We start from the raw sequence: 18,512 nt of genomic DNA on the forward strand, positions 1-18,512 counted from the left end.
TTTTATAAGCTTTAGTGTGTACCACAACCCTTATAAATCATGCTCACAAACTAAAACCTAATGCATAAAAAAACCCATATTCCAACATGTCATTCAAAAAAAAGTCATAAATTAATTTCAGGGCAGTAACTAATTAAAGAAATTTAATTTTTAAATTACCAATAAAATTTCAACCTTTTTTAATGTAACGTCACCACTGTTTTCCTATATAATTTGAATACTATCTTTTATCACCACCTCTGAACAGTTTTGTCATTTAAAACAAGTCAAAGGAAAGATTGCTATTTCAAAAGTAATGTCTGTAAAAGGGAGGAAAAAACACAATTTCAGCTCAACATGCAGTCTGAGTTTTCTGCGTCATATGTGGGTTATAGTTTACATTTCCTTTAAAAACATTAACCAACCTGGATATATTTATTGAGCATCTAGATTAGCAAAAGCCACCAGACCAGGCACTGATACAAAGATCAATAAAATATGGCACCTTCCCTGAAGGAATTTACAATCCAGTAGGTGCTAAAGCAACAATAAATAGCTTGGGTCACTTATTTTTCCATTTTTAGTAATTAAAAAAATAATATAGCATCAGTAACTGTCCTGCCAGGGCTATACATACCAAAATGAAAGGGTTCCTTACCTTAATGCTTTCTTTTGCACTTCTTATCTAAAAGAACTGGGGGAATTTGGAGATAAATGAATGGGACTAGATACAGAGAAGCCCAACATTGACGTGCGCTTGCGCTGTCGTATGGCGACACAAAATTCAATATACAATGTTTTACAACACATTAGGTTACGAGCACACCAATTTCTATAATCAAGTTGCAAGCTCAAGCAACTGCTGCCTAACTGCCTTTGGCAATCTTCCAACAATGCCAAAAAGGAGATTTCAGCACTCATGTTTGTACAGGACTTTTAAAAGTACAGTAGTTATATGTCAATTATCAAACCACTCAAGCACACTAATAAAACAAGTCAACAAAGAATAAGGAGAATACAGAAGCTGACAGCACAGGAGATACCCAGTCATCTTAAGAACCTGGAACAAATTTCTGAGGACTGCAGATCTTCCAAGGATACAAGACTAAATCTCTCATGCCTATTTCTCTCATCACTGATGTTGTTTTCCTGTACACCCATCACTAAAAGTAGTTTCAGAAGCTATGAAGGTATATCATTTTTGCAAGATAAGATCACATTATTGGCCAGGGAAAACTGTCATAGCATCAGAGGATTGACTGAAAGAAACATTTGATTTGTAGGGGGAAGATTCCAAAAGCCACAGTAAGTCTCTTTAAACATGAATGTAGGCCTAAGTTGGTATGTATCTTTGTCCATTAGCCCAGAAAATGCAAAAAATTCACTGGAAATTATTGCCATTTTTGGAAGACTGAGGAGCCAGGTTCTTAAGCATAGAAGATTGGGATAAAAAACATGAATTCATTCAACAGCCTGCTTGGTACCTATTGGGAATGAGAGATTCAAAAACATGAAAAGTTCCTTCATACTTGATATTGTAGCAAGCCTAACAAAAACTTCACCACCTAAAGATAGAATGAGATGAGTGTGACAACAGACTTCAGTCTAGGTCATTGCAGCACCACACTGGAGAACAGGCATCCCAGAAGGGCTGCTCAACAAGCCAGGGAAGACCTCAGGTTCCAGATTCATTTCAAGTATTCGGAATGGACCAAACAATAGAGGAAAGTTCCAGATAGAAGGTAGTCTAGCTTGAAAAAATACTTTGCAATCATTCAGGGATCTGCAAGGAATTTGTATAGGTGAAGAATTGGATTTAGGTGGAAAATTTAGGAGATGGGGCTAGAAATGTGAACAAAGACAAGATCATTCAAGGGATTAAATCACATGCTAAAGAGCTTGTGGATGATGGAAGAGAGAGGATTTTAAGCAAATTCATAATCACATTTGTGTTCCAAAAAACTGTTGTGGATGTATTTGAGTAGGGCAGCAAGACAAGAGCCAAGGAAATCAAGCAGCCAAAGAAGCTACTGGAATAATCTGGCAGAAAAAAACAAGCCTTGCCTGGGTAAAGGACAGTAAGGATGGGAAGGGGACACTGTAATAAATACCTAGGTAACTGGATAACCAAATATATGTGGAAGTTATAAACCAGGAAGTTAAGAATAATTTCAAGTGGAAAATGATGCCATTCACTAAGAGAATACAGAAGAAAGAGGTTTGTACAGGAAGGAGACGACGAGCTCAAGTTGAGATATATTTGACGTATCTCTGGGCTATCCACTAAAACTGGAAGTAGGCCATTTTGAACAGAAGCTCAGAGGATGATCCTAAAGAGAGATGGTTTTTAAGGCGCAACAACATTCTAAATCTGAGCTTTCCAAAATGGCAGTAAATAGCAACATGTGGCCATTTAAATGTGATTAAAATTAAACAAAATTTAAAATTCAATTCCTCAGTAGTACTAGCCATGTTTCACGTGCTCAGCCACCTGTGGCTAGTGGCTACCACACTGGACACAGCAGAAGAGAACATTACCATCAATGCAGAAAGTTCTACTGGACAACACTGATCTAGGTTGATGATATAAAAATGGATAATCTCGTGATCAAAGGAGGTATAAAGTAAAACAAAAAGATGATCAAGGATATAATTTTAGGCACTCTAATCTGAAAGAGTAGGAAGAGGGATAAGCCACAATCAGAAGAGAAGAACATCACCTAGTTTATGGCAAAGGCTTCAAGAAGTGAGAAGCCAGTGCCAACACTTTGAAGAAGTTAAGTAAGATGAAGCTTGAAATTCAGCCACTGCATCTGACATTTATTGATCTGCCAAAGCAATTTCAGGGAAAACAACAGAAGCAAAGGCAAGGGTGAGGAGCAATTGAGAAAGTGGCTCAACACCTCCTCTATAAGCCCATCCGACCATTTACCAGTGATATGATAATAACAATGGCTGCAAGTGAAGAGCTATTTAGTGCTTCTATGTAGCCTTATTATGATACATTGAATCATCATACCTTACTTACGATACAGGTACTACTGTTCCGTTTTATAAGTGAAGAAAAAACAACAAAAAAAGAGTAATTCTCCAATGTCACACAGCTATTAAATAGGTGAGCCAGAGCTGGTATTTAAATCTAGATTAACTCTAGAGTTCTTAAAGATTGTACAACATGGGCTTCCTAGTAACATTTCGGCACACTTGGTTCACACATTTTTTTGCTACTAAATAGTCTATGAGCCTCTTGAAGTAGAGGACCAAATTGTATCCACCTGTGCTAATAAAAGTCATTAAAATATTTACCAAATAAACAAAAACAACTAATTCAAGAAATGTGATTATAAGGGAAGGAAGCAGAGTATGGTATTCAGAGGAGGCAAAGGATCAAGGGAAAAGTTGGGTAGTAGGGTTGTTTGGTTTTGTTTCTGTTGCTTCTTTTATAATAGGAGAGATTTGCGCATTCTTATAGGATAAAACCTATAGAGTGAAACATCCCTGATGGAATGGAGTTGGGTCAAGAGCAGTGGTAAATGAATTAACCTTGAACAGGAAAACAGACAGTTCTTCTGTGAATATTGGAGGAGAAAGGATGAAAAATGATGGCAGATAAAGAAGATTACAGCTGCAATAGCAGGAAATTGAACAAGCTCAAGCAAAATGGTCTTTATTTTCTCTCTGAAGAAGGAACAAAGGTGAGTGCGCAGTCAGGAGCAACTATCTGAGATACACTGAGTGAATGCTGTGGTATGCACCCTTGCAGGTAAAAAGAGGGTTGGGAGTATATTTATACATATACAGGTGATCATTAAAAGCATACAAATTAAATGAAAGACACAGTTGCCTCTGCGGGGAGAGAACCTGAACTGGTGGGCAAGGATGGCAGGGAGGCTTAGTGAATCCCACCCTACACTCTTACACTGCTGGCCTTTTTTGTCTTTTAACTAGGTGCATTTATTACATTTTCAATTAAAAAAAAATTGCAACAAAAAGGAATTAGGCTATAGAGGAGGTAAAAAGAGTGATAACGGTTTAGCATAAATGCTGAGAGAAACAGGAAAGGAAGTGACTAACAGGAGACAGTTAAAAGGCAGGGCTCTGGAGTCAGACTGCCTAGATTGACATCCAGGCCCGCCTATTCCCAACTGTGGCACCTCAGGAAAGCTACCCAGCCTCTCTCTCTTTCTCAGCTCCATAATATGCAAAACAAGAGTTATGACAGTATCTACTTCAAAACACTGTGTTAAAAGCGATTAAAACAGTGCCCAGCACACTGTGAAAGCCCAATTTAAAAAGTCATATGACTATGATTATCATTCAGCAGCTTTGAGGATGCAGCTAATCTCTGCTAGCCAGTCAGTGACCAACAGGCATCAGTTCACATAGTTGAGAGCAGTTGCTGTCAGGATGCTCCAGGCTTGAAGATCTGAAGTAACTAGACAAGGCCAGGAATATATTCCACTTTATGTGAGATATGAGAAGTCAAGGAATTTGAAGGCATTCTGGATGGAAGAAAAGGCCAAGGTTACTTTTGTGAGCTATGGGTTTGGTATAAAACATTGTCAGAAGAAAAACAGGCAAGGTCAAGGGGCTGGAAGTCTGAATGAAGGGGAGTATGTACACTGGCCAAACCTCGGTTATGTGCCCTGTTCCAACGAAGGCAGGGTGTCTGGATACAATGGGGGTGTCCAGTGGAAAAGAGAAAATGAGGCAGGAGAGAAGAGGGGAAGAAGGCAGACAAAGGTCAAAATGAAGCTAATAACTGAGATCCTGTCACATCTCCTTCAAGATAACCAGCCATAGAGACCCAAACACTACAACGTGGGGGTCTTCCCTATTTTGAATTCAATGAAAAAATCAAAAGAATATAACTAATAATAGCAAGTATGTATTAAGTACTAGGTACTGCTCCTAATTCTCACAACAATGCCACAAGTGTAGATGCTATGATTATTCCCATTTTGTGAATAGGAAAACTGAAGCACAGAGGTTAATTACCTTGCTGAAGGACATATAGCCAGCCATATTTGAATACAACCCGCAGGCCCTTTTATCACAGTGGTTAGAGACTGGGCTCCAAAGCCAAATTGTCAAGCTCCTGAAGGAGTCTGACTTGGCAGGCTCTGTTCTCCAACGACCTAGATATGTTTACAGGAGTCTTTACCTGTCCCCTGCCCTTATCTATCACTACTGGAATCTTTTTTTAAAAGAAATGGACATTTGGAATATATCAATAACATTTAAATTTAAGTCAGTCATAAAAGGATTAATGAACCAGACAGTGCCAGGTTAGAAGAATAATTCTGCAAAGATTTTCAATTAACCAAGCATTCATATTCCTATTAACGTACAAGTCTATAGCAAGCAGCAGAGAAAGTGACTTCCAAACGCTTACAAACACATGCATAAAGCAACTAAAAGCAGTTTCAAGATAACATATCAATAAGAGCAAAACAATTCTCTCAGAAAAGAGGCTGAGTGAAGATAAAACGATGGTTGAAATTGGAGACCATCACCTTTTATAAAGAAATGAACTGTCACATTGAATTTCTAAATGCAGATTATGGGCATTCCATTTTTCATATTCATTCTCAAGCTGTCAAATTTTGTATTAAAATATGAATTGTAATTGTCATTCTGAATTGAATTTTATCAAGATTTTCATAAATAAAAACCAGTTTAATTCAGTATTAAAGCCAATAATTAATGTCACCAAATTGCAAATCTTTTATTTAAAAATTGATCTTACAAAGTTTCATTTTATGACTCCCAAACAAATAGCTCACCTTGGGAAAATGCAGCAATTTCAGGATAAATTCACCATATCCTGGAAATATATTTCATAATAAAATTAACCAAATAAGTGCAGTATTATGACTCTTACAATTAAACTAAGTCATATATCTTATTAAGCATTTCAAGAATTTCCACACTATAATTCCAAAAGAAATATGCACTTCTTTTTTCACTTCTGGACTGGCCTAGAATTAGCAGTAATTTCCTTGGAGAGCTACGGCATCCTGAAAAGGTACCTGGCCATCTATAAACCATGAAGTTCTGATTCAAAGCTAGCTACTTGGGTTTACCCCATGTCCCTTAGCACACAGAATGCCCTTACTTCATATTTGACACTTTAAATCTTAGTCCCCCTTCCTTTCTAGTATTTAAAAGATGCTATGATACTTAATGATAAAGAGATTAGAACATTGACTATTAATTCCATTTGCAGCTCTATTTTTAGGAAAAAGAGATAGGAACATTCAAAACCAAAACACCGGGCAGTGCAAGGGTAGTTCAGTGGTAGAATTCTAGCCTGTCATGCAGAAGACCCAGGTATAATTCCCAGACTACGCACCTCCCCCCCCCCCAAAAAAAGCCATGTAATTGCTTACCTAAGAAAATGAACAGTAAAGATTACAAGAAGATATAGATATGGAAGGAGAAAATAGACATACTAATAAAATGTATGATGTTTCACTTCATAAGCTAATTGGTGAGTACGAAGTATTTGACAATATTTTCTATACCTCTTTTAAATGATAAATATATGATAAAATATATTTTTTAAAGATTGCAAGGGAAAGTCTCATCCTATGAAAGAGAAGTAAAGTGTCTTGAAGCACATTGTATGCATCCTGTACTACCCATAAATATTTACTAATCACTTTTTTTTTGCATGGGCAGGCACCAGAAATCGAACCCGGGTCTCTGGCATGGCAGTCGAGAAGTCTGCCTGCTAAACCACCGTGGCCCACCCTACTAATCACTTTCAACTCATCACAAATCAAAGGACTGAAGATACACAAACTTTGCTTGGTTCAAGTTTTTTTCTGACATCTTGATGAGTCATTTCAGGGTTCCTCAAACTGAGGTCTGCAGAGCCCTAGTACAGACTCTCCAGTTGAATAAGTCTTTTTAAATTTTGTATTTTTTTCTAGATTAACTTAAATAATAAAAGTAAAGTAAGCATGGGTGGTGCGACTGTGGCTCAGTGGCAGAATTCTCACCTGCCATGCCAGGGACTGGGTTTGATTACTGGTGTCTGCCCATGCAAAAAGGAAAAAAAGAAAAAGTAAAGTAAGCATAGTTTGGCCCATCTGAACAATGACCCTGACATAACCAGGCTCCATCAGACACTTTTGTTACCAGATTTGCATTTGTATTTACTACCAAGATGATGCCATTTGAAGCCAAAAACATCATGACACAGATTTTCACAAGCTCCTCCACTTAGAAAGGACTCCTGCTCCAAAAGCCTAATCATAATTCTAAAATGATACTATTCCGATAACCATGTACCCACAGCTATGGAAAGTTCAACTTCAAGAGAAACATGAATATAGATGTTGGTGGTGTTGGTGCTGATTTTTTTTTTTTTTTTTTTGCTTTCAACTGCTTCAATTTATTGAAAATTGTTTACATACAGCTATTTTATTACCATAAATAGGTTTATAACAACAGTTCACTACATCATCTACTCTCAAGTATAAACCCTATAATCTAAACAAAAATAGCAGTGTTTGATGGCAGGCCTCAACCAACAGTGTAAGGCTGAGCATTCGGATTCATCAGTCTGTGCTTATCTTCCTCAGGTCTCTGAGATTCCATTTCATCCAGAAATCATGCTAACAAAAAGGAAAACATAAAACCATATATATCTTCCCAGTCTGAAATCTAATAATGGTGACTTAATTTCAGCAAACATCATCATCAATCACATTAAATTAATGTTGTTGTTAATTTGAATTTTATTGGTTTTATGGTTTTGTTTTGGATTTTATATGTAAATCTGTTTTAATTTTATACTTGTAAGACAGTAATAACCATAAAGAGTTTATACTTAGGTTTTATATCTGAACATATATAAGTAACATTATTTTTATTATCATTCCAGTCCATCTTGAAATACCACAAGAATTCTTTGTTTCTAAGTTTGAGGTTGTTTCCATTGTAGGTTTCTTTTCTGTAAGTTTCAATTGTACTCATGTTTCACAGTTGTATGAGCCTCATTTTACAAATAAATATTTATTTCAGGACCTTGCTCTAGTCATTCAGAGTACTGCTTCTTGTCTATCAGAATCAGAATGCTACATTAGTTCTCATGTTTCCTGGCATGCCAGGATAAGAAATGGGAATAGAATGGCTCTGCCTACACTACATCATGAGAAAAAATACTCAGAACTGATTTTCTCGTCATTTTAAATAGCAATTTCCTGTCTTCCCATAACCCCCTAACCCAATAAAGATTTTGTGGTATAAGAAAGTTATATCCCTAATGTATTGTAATATCCCTAATATCATAAAGTAGAAGGAAAAAAAACAGTATTAATATTACTAACAATAAGAACAACAAGACAACAATCATATAAATGGCAAATATTTATGTGGAACTTATAATGAGCCAGGCACTATTCTAGGTCCGTCACAGATTAATTTATAATCGTCACAACAACCTCATTTTACACATGAGGAAATCAAGTATGGACAGAGGCCACGGAACTTGCCCAGGTTCAAACAGTTAATAAATGACACAGCTGGGATTCAAGCCCAGAAAGTAGTTCGTGAATGCTATTCATAATGCCTCTCCTACATAAATTTAAGAAAAGATGGCAGTGAGTCTTTTGAAGAATATAATCTATGGAAATATTTTCAAATAGTTTTCATTAACTAGCTAGTAATTTGAATATTCCAGCACCAAAAACAACTTATTTAAGCTCTTCAATTCTTCCCTAAATTAATAATGTCTATTTGATTTGTATTTGAGAAATTACTCCCAACAATCAGGTATTTCAGTGCTACCCTGCTGCTATTGAGAAAAAAGTTACCTTTGTAGATTCTGTTCAAAGAAAGCCCATGCTTTGATTCTTAACATCCCACAAAGCAAAAGGTTATGCTTAATCTATATTTTATAGATCTAAAAGTCAAATTAGTTTCTGGAAAAAACAAGCAAGAGTGTGATGGTAAGCATATTCTTTAGTACTAATTTGACTCCTAGTTTGTATGATACTATGTGCTGATTAAAGACAATTACATTAGTGTAATATGTGGCAGTTTTTCCTTGTATTATTCTGCAAGCATAAACAGGTTATACACATGTTAATTTACATTCTATGTAAAAAGCCAATTTTAAATCCAATTTATAAGGCAATAAATATATAAAGATTCTAGGACACAGCAATAAAGTTATGCCATAAAGTAGAGTTAATTCAAGACAACAATAATAAAAGCATGACAAATTTTAGCATTCCACCAACTGCACAAAGGTGTTTCAGGTAACAGCTGTTCAGAAGCAATTGCTACAAGATAGACTAGATGAGATGCAAGGTTTCACAATATAATAAATGTATGTCAGTTTGCCTGCTTCATAATTAAAGACATGAGTCTGAAAAAAAGCAATTAAGCCTTGCTCTAAATCTAAAACAATCATCCCTACTCCATCCCTTTTTACCCTCAAAAAAAAAAAAAAATCCAGAGGAACGGAGAAGTTACACTCTCTACTTTCAGCAGCTAAACATAGCACCCAAAAAAGCCACCCGACATATTTTTGTTGTTTCTTTTGATAAATCAGATATTAACAAACAAATTTTTTTATATATTCTCTATTAGGAAGGATAGAATGGAAAGAAAATCTGGGAAGATTCAGAGCAACTTACTGAATAACATGGTTTAACTTTCTATGAAGGTTTCAGTGTATGATGTGTTAGGCAGAATTTTGACATGAATAAAACTGAGGTATCCAAAGCCTTCAACTAAGAACACTATTTCTAATTCTTGACAGCTTAACTCTAGGACCAACTGAAAGCATCGTTGAAGCTAGGGCTCACAAAATAATAAATTCAAAAAAGAGTACGCTGAAACCACCTCTATCTTTTCTCAACTTCCTAGTAACTATGAAAATGATACAGCAGACTAAGATGAATAAAGCTTCTGGTTGTTACTCCAGGAGACCAAACTGTGGTTATCTTTTAGCCCCCTAAATTATAAACCTTCAAAATAAAATACCACAAGGGACTTAAATGAATTTGATGATTCTTCTAAAACACACATTTATAAACTGTTCACCAAACCTTTCAACACGGTCATCCTTATAAGTATACCTGGTTATATTAGTTTCCTGTGGCAGTTGTAACGAGTTACCCACAAAACTTGGTGGCTTAAAACAATAGAGATTCATCCTTCCACTGTTCTGGAAGAGAAAAGTCCAAAATCAATTTCAAGGTGTCAAGGTGTCAGCAGGGCTGTGCTCCCTCTGGAGGCTCTAGGGGAGAATCCACTCCTTTTCTCTTCCAGTTCCTGGTGGCTGTCAGCTTTTGGCCTTATCCAGCCAGTCTCTGCCTCTATACTCACAACACCTTCTTCATTTTTGTCATATCTCCCTCTGCCTCCATCTTGCAAGGATGCATACACATTTAGAGCCCACCCTGATAATCCAGCCTAATCTTCCCATCTTTAAATCTTTAACGTAATACATCTGCAAAATCCTTTTTTGCCATATAAGGTACCAAATATGGATTTGAGGAATTACGACATGGATATTTGTGGGGAGACCAGTATTCAGACTACCACATCTGCCTCCCAATAAACCCAAAGCACTGGGCAAGCATGCTGTAACCTCATCAGGTATACTCTGAGTTCAAGTCCACCCAAGTTCCCACTACAATAAACAAAAGTTCTCCAACCTGCCTAGAGTCAGGAAGTAAGGAATTCTACATTCACTAAAAGCATTGCTCATCATTGTTAGCAGTTCTTATTTGTGAAAACAAGCCTTAAAAATTAAAACTCTCAATAGCCATGTAGGATAATACAAAACAGTGATTACAGATATGTACTCTGGAGCCAGCTTGTCTTGGTTCAAATCTCAGCTTCACCAACTGGAAGACCTAAGGCAGTTTAGCTTCTGTTACCTCAGTTTTCCCATCTATAAAGTAGTGCAAATAATACTAACAACCTCATAAGGTTGTTGTGTTGGTTAAAGGAGTCAATATTTATAAAGCACTTAGGGTCAGTGCTTGGCTCACAGTAAGCATTCATAAAGGTTAACTTACTATTAACAATGACCAAACGTAGTAGACATACAGATATTGTTGGACTAGCACAAGGTGGAAATTAGATCACAACCAAAATTGAGGTTACAGCAATGACATAACAATAATTAATGATTTATTTAACAGAAACTATAATATTAGATGCTGTGTTTTAAATTAAAGTCTGTGAGAACTTTTAAAGGATATTCCTCTCTAAAAAGAGGAGCTACTCCCCCAAATTGGGCCATTTAGTTAACAGGCCTCCTTTCAAAGAACTAGCCCCCATTCTAGAGATGGTTACTTCCTCCAGAAGCCATTTGTCATTCTGGGTTTGGTGACTACCCCTGGGTTTACTGTGTGTGCAGCTAAGAACACAGGACGTAGGAATGAAGTGCTCAGAGTCATTTAAAAGGCTCTTCACAATGAGTAGGGCAAATGTTTTGCTTCGGGTTTCTTTGTTTCTAGAAGGGAAATGATACTGAGGGTGTGCTTAGGACAGGTACCAAGTTTAACCATCCTACTAAATTCTACCTCCATAAAGCCTCCAGTAAGGTACCTTTTTCTCCTCCCAGACTCCTCCTGTTATATCCAGTCACCCCTGTGACTAACCCCGGCATCTCAATACTCATGCGTAACATATTCTCTACTGAAACCAAGTTCCCCAGTTCAAACGACCCAAAAGGAGTGATTCATTGTGAAGCCAAACTATCATACCTTTAATTTTTACTCTCTATGGGAAAATGGTCTATGTTACACAAACTTTTAAACAGATTTCACAAAGGCTCACAACTATACATGCAGTAGAAAACAGGATTTGTTTGTCTGCTTATTTAAGGCTCAAAATAAAACTGGATGTCTGGAAATATCAGAGCTTGCACTTTCTTAAACTAAAACAGGAGTAAGTGACCAGTTTACCACTAGTTCTATTACCAGCTTGCAGTTTTGTAGAAAGACAAAAGCACCTAACACCTAAATTATCCTTACTTGTCACATCACCAACCTGTATTACTTGTTCCAGTCAAAACAGCTGCCCCAGGTTCAGATAATAATCAAAGTGACCTGAGAGATTCAGGCTAACATCATTTCACCCAAATCAAGAGAAAGCCAAGACCTGACTTAACATTCAGCAGTACAGCACCCTGAACTACAACAATCACTTTTTGAGACACTGCTGGGTTCTCCATATAGCACTAGAAATCATGCTCCACTCAGATATACAAGTTACAGGGGGCAGGGATGAAAGCAGTGAGCAGGGATGAAAGCAGAAGGCAGCTCTGAGATTAGAATACTGAACCTTGGGTCAGGAACAGGAGTTAGAGAGCTGAGACTGGATCTTCAGCTCCTCTTAAAGGTCCCAGCTCAAGAGGGAGGTGGTCCAAATCAACGGCACCCCCAGATTTCTGGTAGAAACAGATTCAAATAATCTCTAAAGAAATTCACCCCCAGTTTAGACCTCCAGATATCCTACAGGTTAAGATCAAGTGAAGAACTTATGAAGAACACCCACAGGGCATTACAGAGCAAGCCATCATGGTGAGAGTCAATCTAGACAGTCCAAAGATTGCAGATACCACAACTATCAGATAGAAAATGACAGCCAGGTGGCGGGCCACGGTGGCTCAGCAGTTAAGAATGCTTGCCTGCCAAGCCTGAGGACCCGTGTTCGATTTCCGGTGCCTGCCCATGTAAAAAAAAAAAAGAAAAGAAAATGACAGCTAGGTGTGAAATGTTCAAAAAAATAAATGACAGGTCCACCCACAAAGGTGAGTAAGAAATAAGAACTATCAGTAATGATGCAATAGATTTGAAAAAGAAACAAATGGGAATTATAGAAATGAGAAATATAATTGCTAAATGAAATATTCAGCGAACAAGTTAGATAGTAAATTAGACATAACTGATGACAGAATAAGTGAATTGGAAGACATATCTGAAGAAATTACTATGTAAGCATGAACATAATTAAATTTGTTTCAGAGATATCCAAGAATCCAAATTTCTTCTAAATTAATTACGAAGTCATGGTTCAAATCAGACACCCACATCCACCCCAAAAACAACCCTGGTATTTCAGATGTATTTATTAGTTTTAGATGTTGAAAGTGTTGTCATTTCCTCTTCACAATAACCCTTTCAATAAATGATATGCTGAGGGTGGTGCGACAGTGGCTCAGTGGCAGAATTCTCATCTGCCATGCTGGAGACCTGGGTTCAATTCCCAGTGCCTACTCATGCAAAAAAAAAAGGTATGCTGAGAAAGTCAATATGACATTTCACCAAAGACAAAATAAATAAATAAATAAAGGTTAAAAAACTGAAAACCAAATCAACAGAATGAAATTTATTTAAACTAAACCTAAATATTAATTATTTAGGTCCTGTTTTCATACTATCCTTGCTGGGAATGAGTCACAGCAAATCATACCTTTCAAATGTATTCTCGGCCACAGAAGTCAGAGACAAAATAGGATGTGACTCAACTCAGAAAGCACACTATAAAAGGAGGGAAAAAATCATTGCTCCAGTAGATTCTTCCATATTGGACAGGATCTTTCATTGCTACGTTAACTCTCTCGCATTTATTTCTCAGCTGTCAAGACAACAATCATTGAGTACATATTTGATCCTCCTGCTAAATAGGTGAAATGTCACCATTCCTGTGGCAATCTTGACAAAGAATCTAGCACAATTAGCCCATGCTATTCCTTGTTTTCTGTATTCTCATAAATCTTGGAGATCTGCTCTCAGTTTTATCCCACTCCTTTCATTTTTAAAAGTTTTACTTAGTAACTCACTCCTGGTTTACAAAGGAATGAGTTTATTCCCTTAATTTGTGAATCATGACTTAAATTCCTCACAATATTCCTTTTTCCACACAGGCTGTACTGTAAAATTTCACCTATCACGAAAAACACGCTTATCCATGCTACATAAAATGGAAATGTCAGCATTAAATTTTCAATTTTGTTGGACTCACTCAAAATCTATCAACCCACTCTGTAATTTATTTACACATACATAGATACACATATCAGAATAAAGCAATCATTACTGAGTAGTCTTTCACTATCAGTACCAACAAAAAGATTTGCAAGACGCTAAGACACTTGAGTATTAAAGTAAATAAAAGAAGTAACCAGAACAGCCAGTTTCAAATATTTAGACTTCGTTCCAAACTACACAAAACATTCTTCAGGGGCGGGCCACGGTGGCTCAGCAGGCAAGAATGCTCGCCTGCCATGCCAGAGGACCGAGGTTCGATTCCGGGTACCTGCCCATGTAAAAAAAAAAAAAAAACATTCTTCAGTAGTGATCACACGGCCCGCCAAATTTTAAAACGGAAAATTATTTCTACGTTTAGAAGTTCTGCTTGGATTAAATATTAAGAGAAGAAAAAATATCAATGCCTAAAATTCACTTTTATCTGTCTCATACTCTTTTACACTTGGACAAGAGAGAGGAAGGAATGCTACTTCAAAAATGCAGTGTTCACCTAGATGACGTCGGTCCTAACACACTTAGCTGTTTTTTCACGTCATTCTTAAGAATTTTGGGGCACCATAACGATCAGTGTATTTGTCACAGGATCCAAATAGAACCTGTCTTCATCAACCTATGAATGGATTGTCAACTCTGAAAACCCAAATCAAAATGAAGCCTCAAAAAAAAAGGAGCCTCCCAGGACCTGTGGGACCACCCTCGGCTACCAGCCAAGTCAAAGGTGAAGGGTCCCAGTGGGCCGCAGACCCTCGGCCAAGCGGGAGCTGCCCCCATCCAAGCTCCAGGTGACACTTACAAACTTCTGGCGTTTCTCCCCAGGCTCCTCGAGGCCGCCGGGCGGCGGAGGGTGCTGGGGGCCCTTCCTGCGCTGCATCTTGCTCTCGCGGCAGCCGCGGAGCGAGGCGGAGGAGGGGTAGGGAGCCCCTGCGGCGGAGCCCTGCGCGGGGTGGAGCAGGCGCGGCCGGTGTCGTTCCATCCTTCCCCGCAGCCCCAGACCAGAGCCACAAGCAGGGAGCTAGAAGATCCGCGACAGTGCCCGCGTGTCCCGCCGCAGACTGGTCCTCACGGCCCTGCAGACAACACCGCCGGCCGGGTCTGGCCCAACTGCTGCCGCCTGGGCCGCCGCCAGTACATCCGAAAACTCCCGCCGCCGCTGGCCTGCCCCGGCCGGCCAATCCCGCGCCGCCGGGTCAAGGACACGCCCGGGGCCCGCCCCTTCCGGCTTTCCCGAAACGTGATTGGCTGTGCCTCCGTCGATTTCGAGCGCTCACTCCTTAAAGCTGTCCGCGCAGCTCACCTAGAGAGCGCTGGGTGGGGTTTGGAAAACCACCTGTAACCGACGTAAGAGTCACTGCCCTGGATTTGGTTGGAGTGTGGAGTATGGGTTTCCATTAGCCTGGAAGGCAGGGGAGAGCGGCTGTGCACTGCTTGAGCTAGCAACTCTGGAATGTGAAATCATCCACTGACCCTTTCTTGGCACATCTCGTTTGGGCCCCAGTTCACCGGCTGCGTGGAGAAGCAGTTGTCGGATCTGTTTTGCAGGGCAGAGCGATGGCTCCCAAGCCTCTCCACAAGGATGCTGTCTGGACCTATTTCCTGAGCGTCTGCTGATTGCCAAACTTCGGGCCCCACTGGGGTGTGAGAGGAAGGTCAACAAAAAGTCGAAAGAGCTAGCCCTCCACCCTTTTAGAGTTCCCAAGCCTTTTCGCAAATGATGGAGTAATATAATTAGTATAGCAGTTCTTTTAAAAGTTCGTTGAGAACAAAAGTTTGTTCAGAGATTAAATCTGAAGGAGCGGAGCTGGCAAGGGCAAAAGGAGGATGTACAGGTTTTCATTAGATAGGAAATAAGTGGCGAGGTATTCAGAAAAAGGGCACCCACAGTCAAGGAAAAAATAACGTACTCTAAAGTTTCTTAGACAGTAGACTCCTAAACCGCATTTAAAATAACTAGACCTACATATGGATAAATCTCAAAAACAAAGAGAAAAAGCAAACTGCAGAATGCATATGTACCATGTGATACCAACAAAATTATATATTGCTTATAGATGCATGCACAGGTAGTAACAGCGCAAAAACACAAGGGGAATACACACATCAACTCTTACGTACATCCAGAGGGAGCATGGGGGCTGGGGTGGGGGGGGGGGTCGATGAAGGAAAAACTGTGGAGGGATAAAGCTGGAACTTAACAGCAAAAGTATTTACAAATGTTTTGTTTATTAAAAGAAAGCTCTAAAGCAAATCTAGCAAAATATTGACACATCATCTCAGTGGTAGGTATATTGGTGTCTATTATTTTATTTCTGTAATTTCTTTTTTGTTGGAAATGTTTCATATTAAAATTTTAACAAAATACACAAATTAACAGAGAAATAGGGATTTTAAAGATATCTTCTTTAATTTTCCCTATTCCTCCACAAATACTTGATTCATTGGCATTGAGACCACATGGAGCTATTAAGTCCATTTAAAGAAGAATAAAATATTTAGTTACCCTTTTGGACCACTTTTTATTTGTTTGTTTATTTGTTTGTTTGTTTGTTTGTTTGTTTGTTTGCATGGGCAGGCACCGGGAATCAAACCTGGGTCTCTGGCATGGCAGGTGAGAACTCTGCCTGCTGAGCCACCGTGGCTGACCCTGGACCACTGTCATTTCAATTTTTTCTTTAAATTCTGAGTAATAAAATCTATTCTCTCCCCTTCACTTTGTCTTTCCTCTTTTCTTCTATTTTTCCCATATCTCTTTCTCATCTTTTCTCTCCCTTTAAGAAGTGCAAAGGCAGACAGCCAAGAAATAAGGAAAGCCACTGCATTTTCCACCAGCAATTTCAAATCAAACTAATGATTCAGACCTTTGCCTTGCATGCTTTGCAAGTGGTCAGTGAATTCAAATAAGAGCCATTCAAAAACAAGGCTAATTCAAAGACTCTTTGATTTTATTTCACCACTATCTCCAGTATTTTATCACCTGACTACAGTAGAGGTGCATCTCATTATATCCAGCTCAAATTCTACCATGTTTGTACCTAAGGACAGAATTTCAGAACAATTATCTCCAACTTTGCACCTACATTTCAAAAAAACATCAATAGCAAAAGATAATAGTGTTGCTGCCCTAGCAGATCTGAAGCATGAGCCAAAAAGAAAATGCCCCTTTCTATACCCTAGCAAAGAACAGTGTGAAATGCAAATTAATAAAGCAATTCCATTCACAATAGCCTCTAATAGAAGAAAATACCTAGGAACAAACTTAGCCAAGAAAGTAAAGAACTTGTACACTGAAATCTGCAAAACCCTGCTGAAAGAAATTAAAGACCTAAATGAATGGTAAAACATCCTGTGTTCATGGATAGGAAGACTTAATATTGTTAAGATGTGTGTACTACGCAAAGGAATCTACAGATTCAACATAAAACCTATTAAAAATTCCAGTAGCCATTTTTGCAGCAGTGAAAAAGCCAGTCCTCAAATTAATATGGAATTACAAGGTGCTCCAGTAGCCAAATCAATATTGCAAAAGAAGAACAAAGTTGGAGGTCTCGTACTTCCAAATTTCAAAACTTACTACAAAGCCACAGTAATCAAAACCATGTTGTACTGTCATAAAGATAGACACAGAAATAAATAGAATAGAATTGAGAGTTCAGAAATAAACTCATACATCTGTGGCCAACTGATTTTGGAAAAAAGAGTAGTCTTTCAATAAATGGTACTTGGAAAATTGGATATCCACATGCAAAAAAAATGAAGTTGGAGCCCTAACTCACATATTCAAAAATTAACTCTAGGTGGATCAAAGACCAAAACATAAGAACTAAAACCATAAAACTCTAAGAAGACATATAAGGAAATCTCCATAATCTTGGATTTGGTAGTATTTGATATGGCACCAAAAGCACAAGTAACAACAAAAAATAAATAAAATGGATTTCATTAAAATTTAAAACTTTTGTATGTCAAAGGACATTACCAAGAAAGTGAAAAGACTGTCTACAGAATGGGAAAAAATAATTGATAATCATATAATATCCAGAATATATTAGGAACTGGTACAACTCAATAGCAAAAGATAATCCAATTAGAAAATGGACAATGGATTTGATTAGATGTTCCTCCAAAGAAAACATACAAATGGCAAATAAGCACATGAAAAAATGCGCAAAATCATTAGTCACTGCACCATTTTGAGGCTATTGTATACCCCAAAAAAGCCACATTCTTTTTCCTAATCCAGTGTTATAGAGGCAGATCTATTGTTTAGGGTAGGACCCTTTGATTAGACTGTTTCCGTGGAGACATGACCCACCCAATTGTGGGTGGGATCTTTTTTTATTAAGTTGTTTCCACAAATATGTGTTTCCAGCCTTTCAAGATGGGTCACTTACTGGAGTCTTTCAAAGGAGAACCATTTTGGAAAAAGCTTGAGAGCCAACACAGAGACACTGGAGATGCAGAAAGAAAATGCTCCCAGGGAAGCTGTTTGAAACCAAAAGACAAAGGACC

General features: G+C 38.2%; 1 protein-coding gene across 4 annotated transcripts in view; it reads right to left on the reverse strand.

Annotated features, from left to right (window-relative positions):
- Positions 1 to 15,177, reverse strand: part of DIAPH3 (diaphanous related formin 3) — a 609,701-nt gene extending 594,524 nt beyond the window's left edge. For all 4 annotated transcript variants that reach the window (XM_077158393.1, XM_077158392.1, XM_077158395.1 and 1 more), the window contains exon 1: positions 14,800 to 15,177. In XM_077158393.1, coding sequence (XP_077014508.1) covers positions 14,800 to 14,979 — 180 coding nt within the window. In that variant the 5' untranslated portion in view covers positions 14,980 to 15,177. The remainder of the gene's footprint in view (positions 1 to 14,799) is intronic.
- Positions 15,178 to 18,512: the final 3,335 nt, after the last annotated feature.

The sequence above is a fragment of the Tamandua tetradactyla genome, chromosome 4 (assembly GCF_023851605.1).
Source record: "Tamandua tetradactyla isolate mTamTet1 chromosome 4, mTamTet1.pri, whole genome shotgun sequence".
NCBI classification, from domain to species: domain Eukaryota; kingdom Metazoa; phylum Chordata; class Mammalia; order Pilosa; family Myrmecophagidae; genus Tamandua; species Tamandua tetradactyla.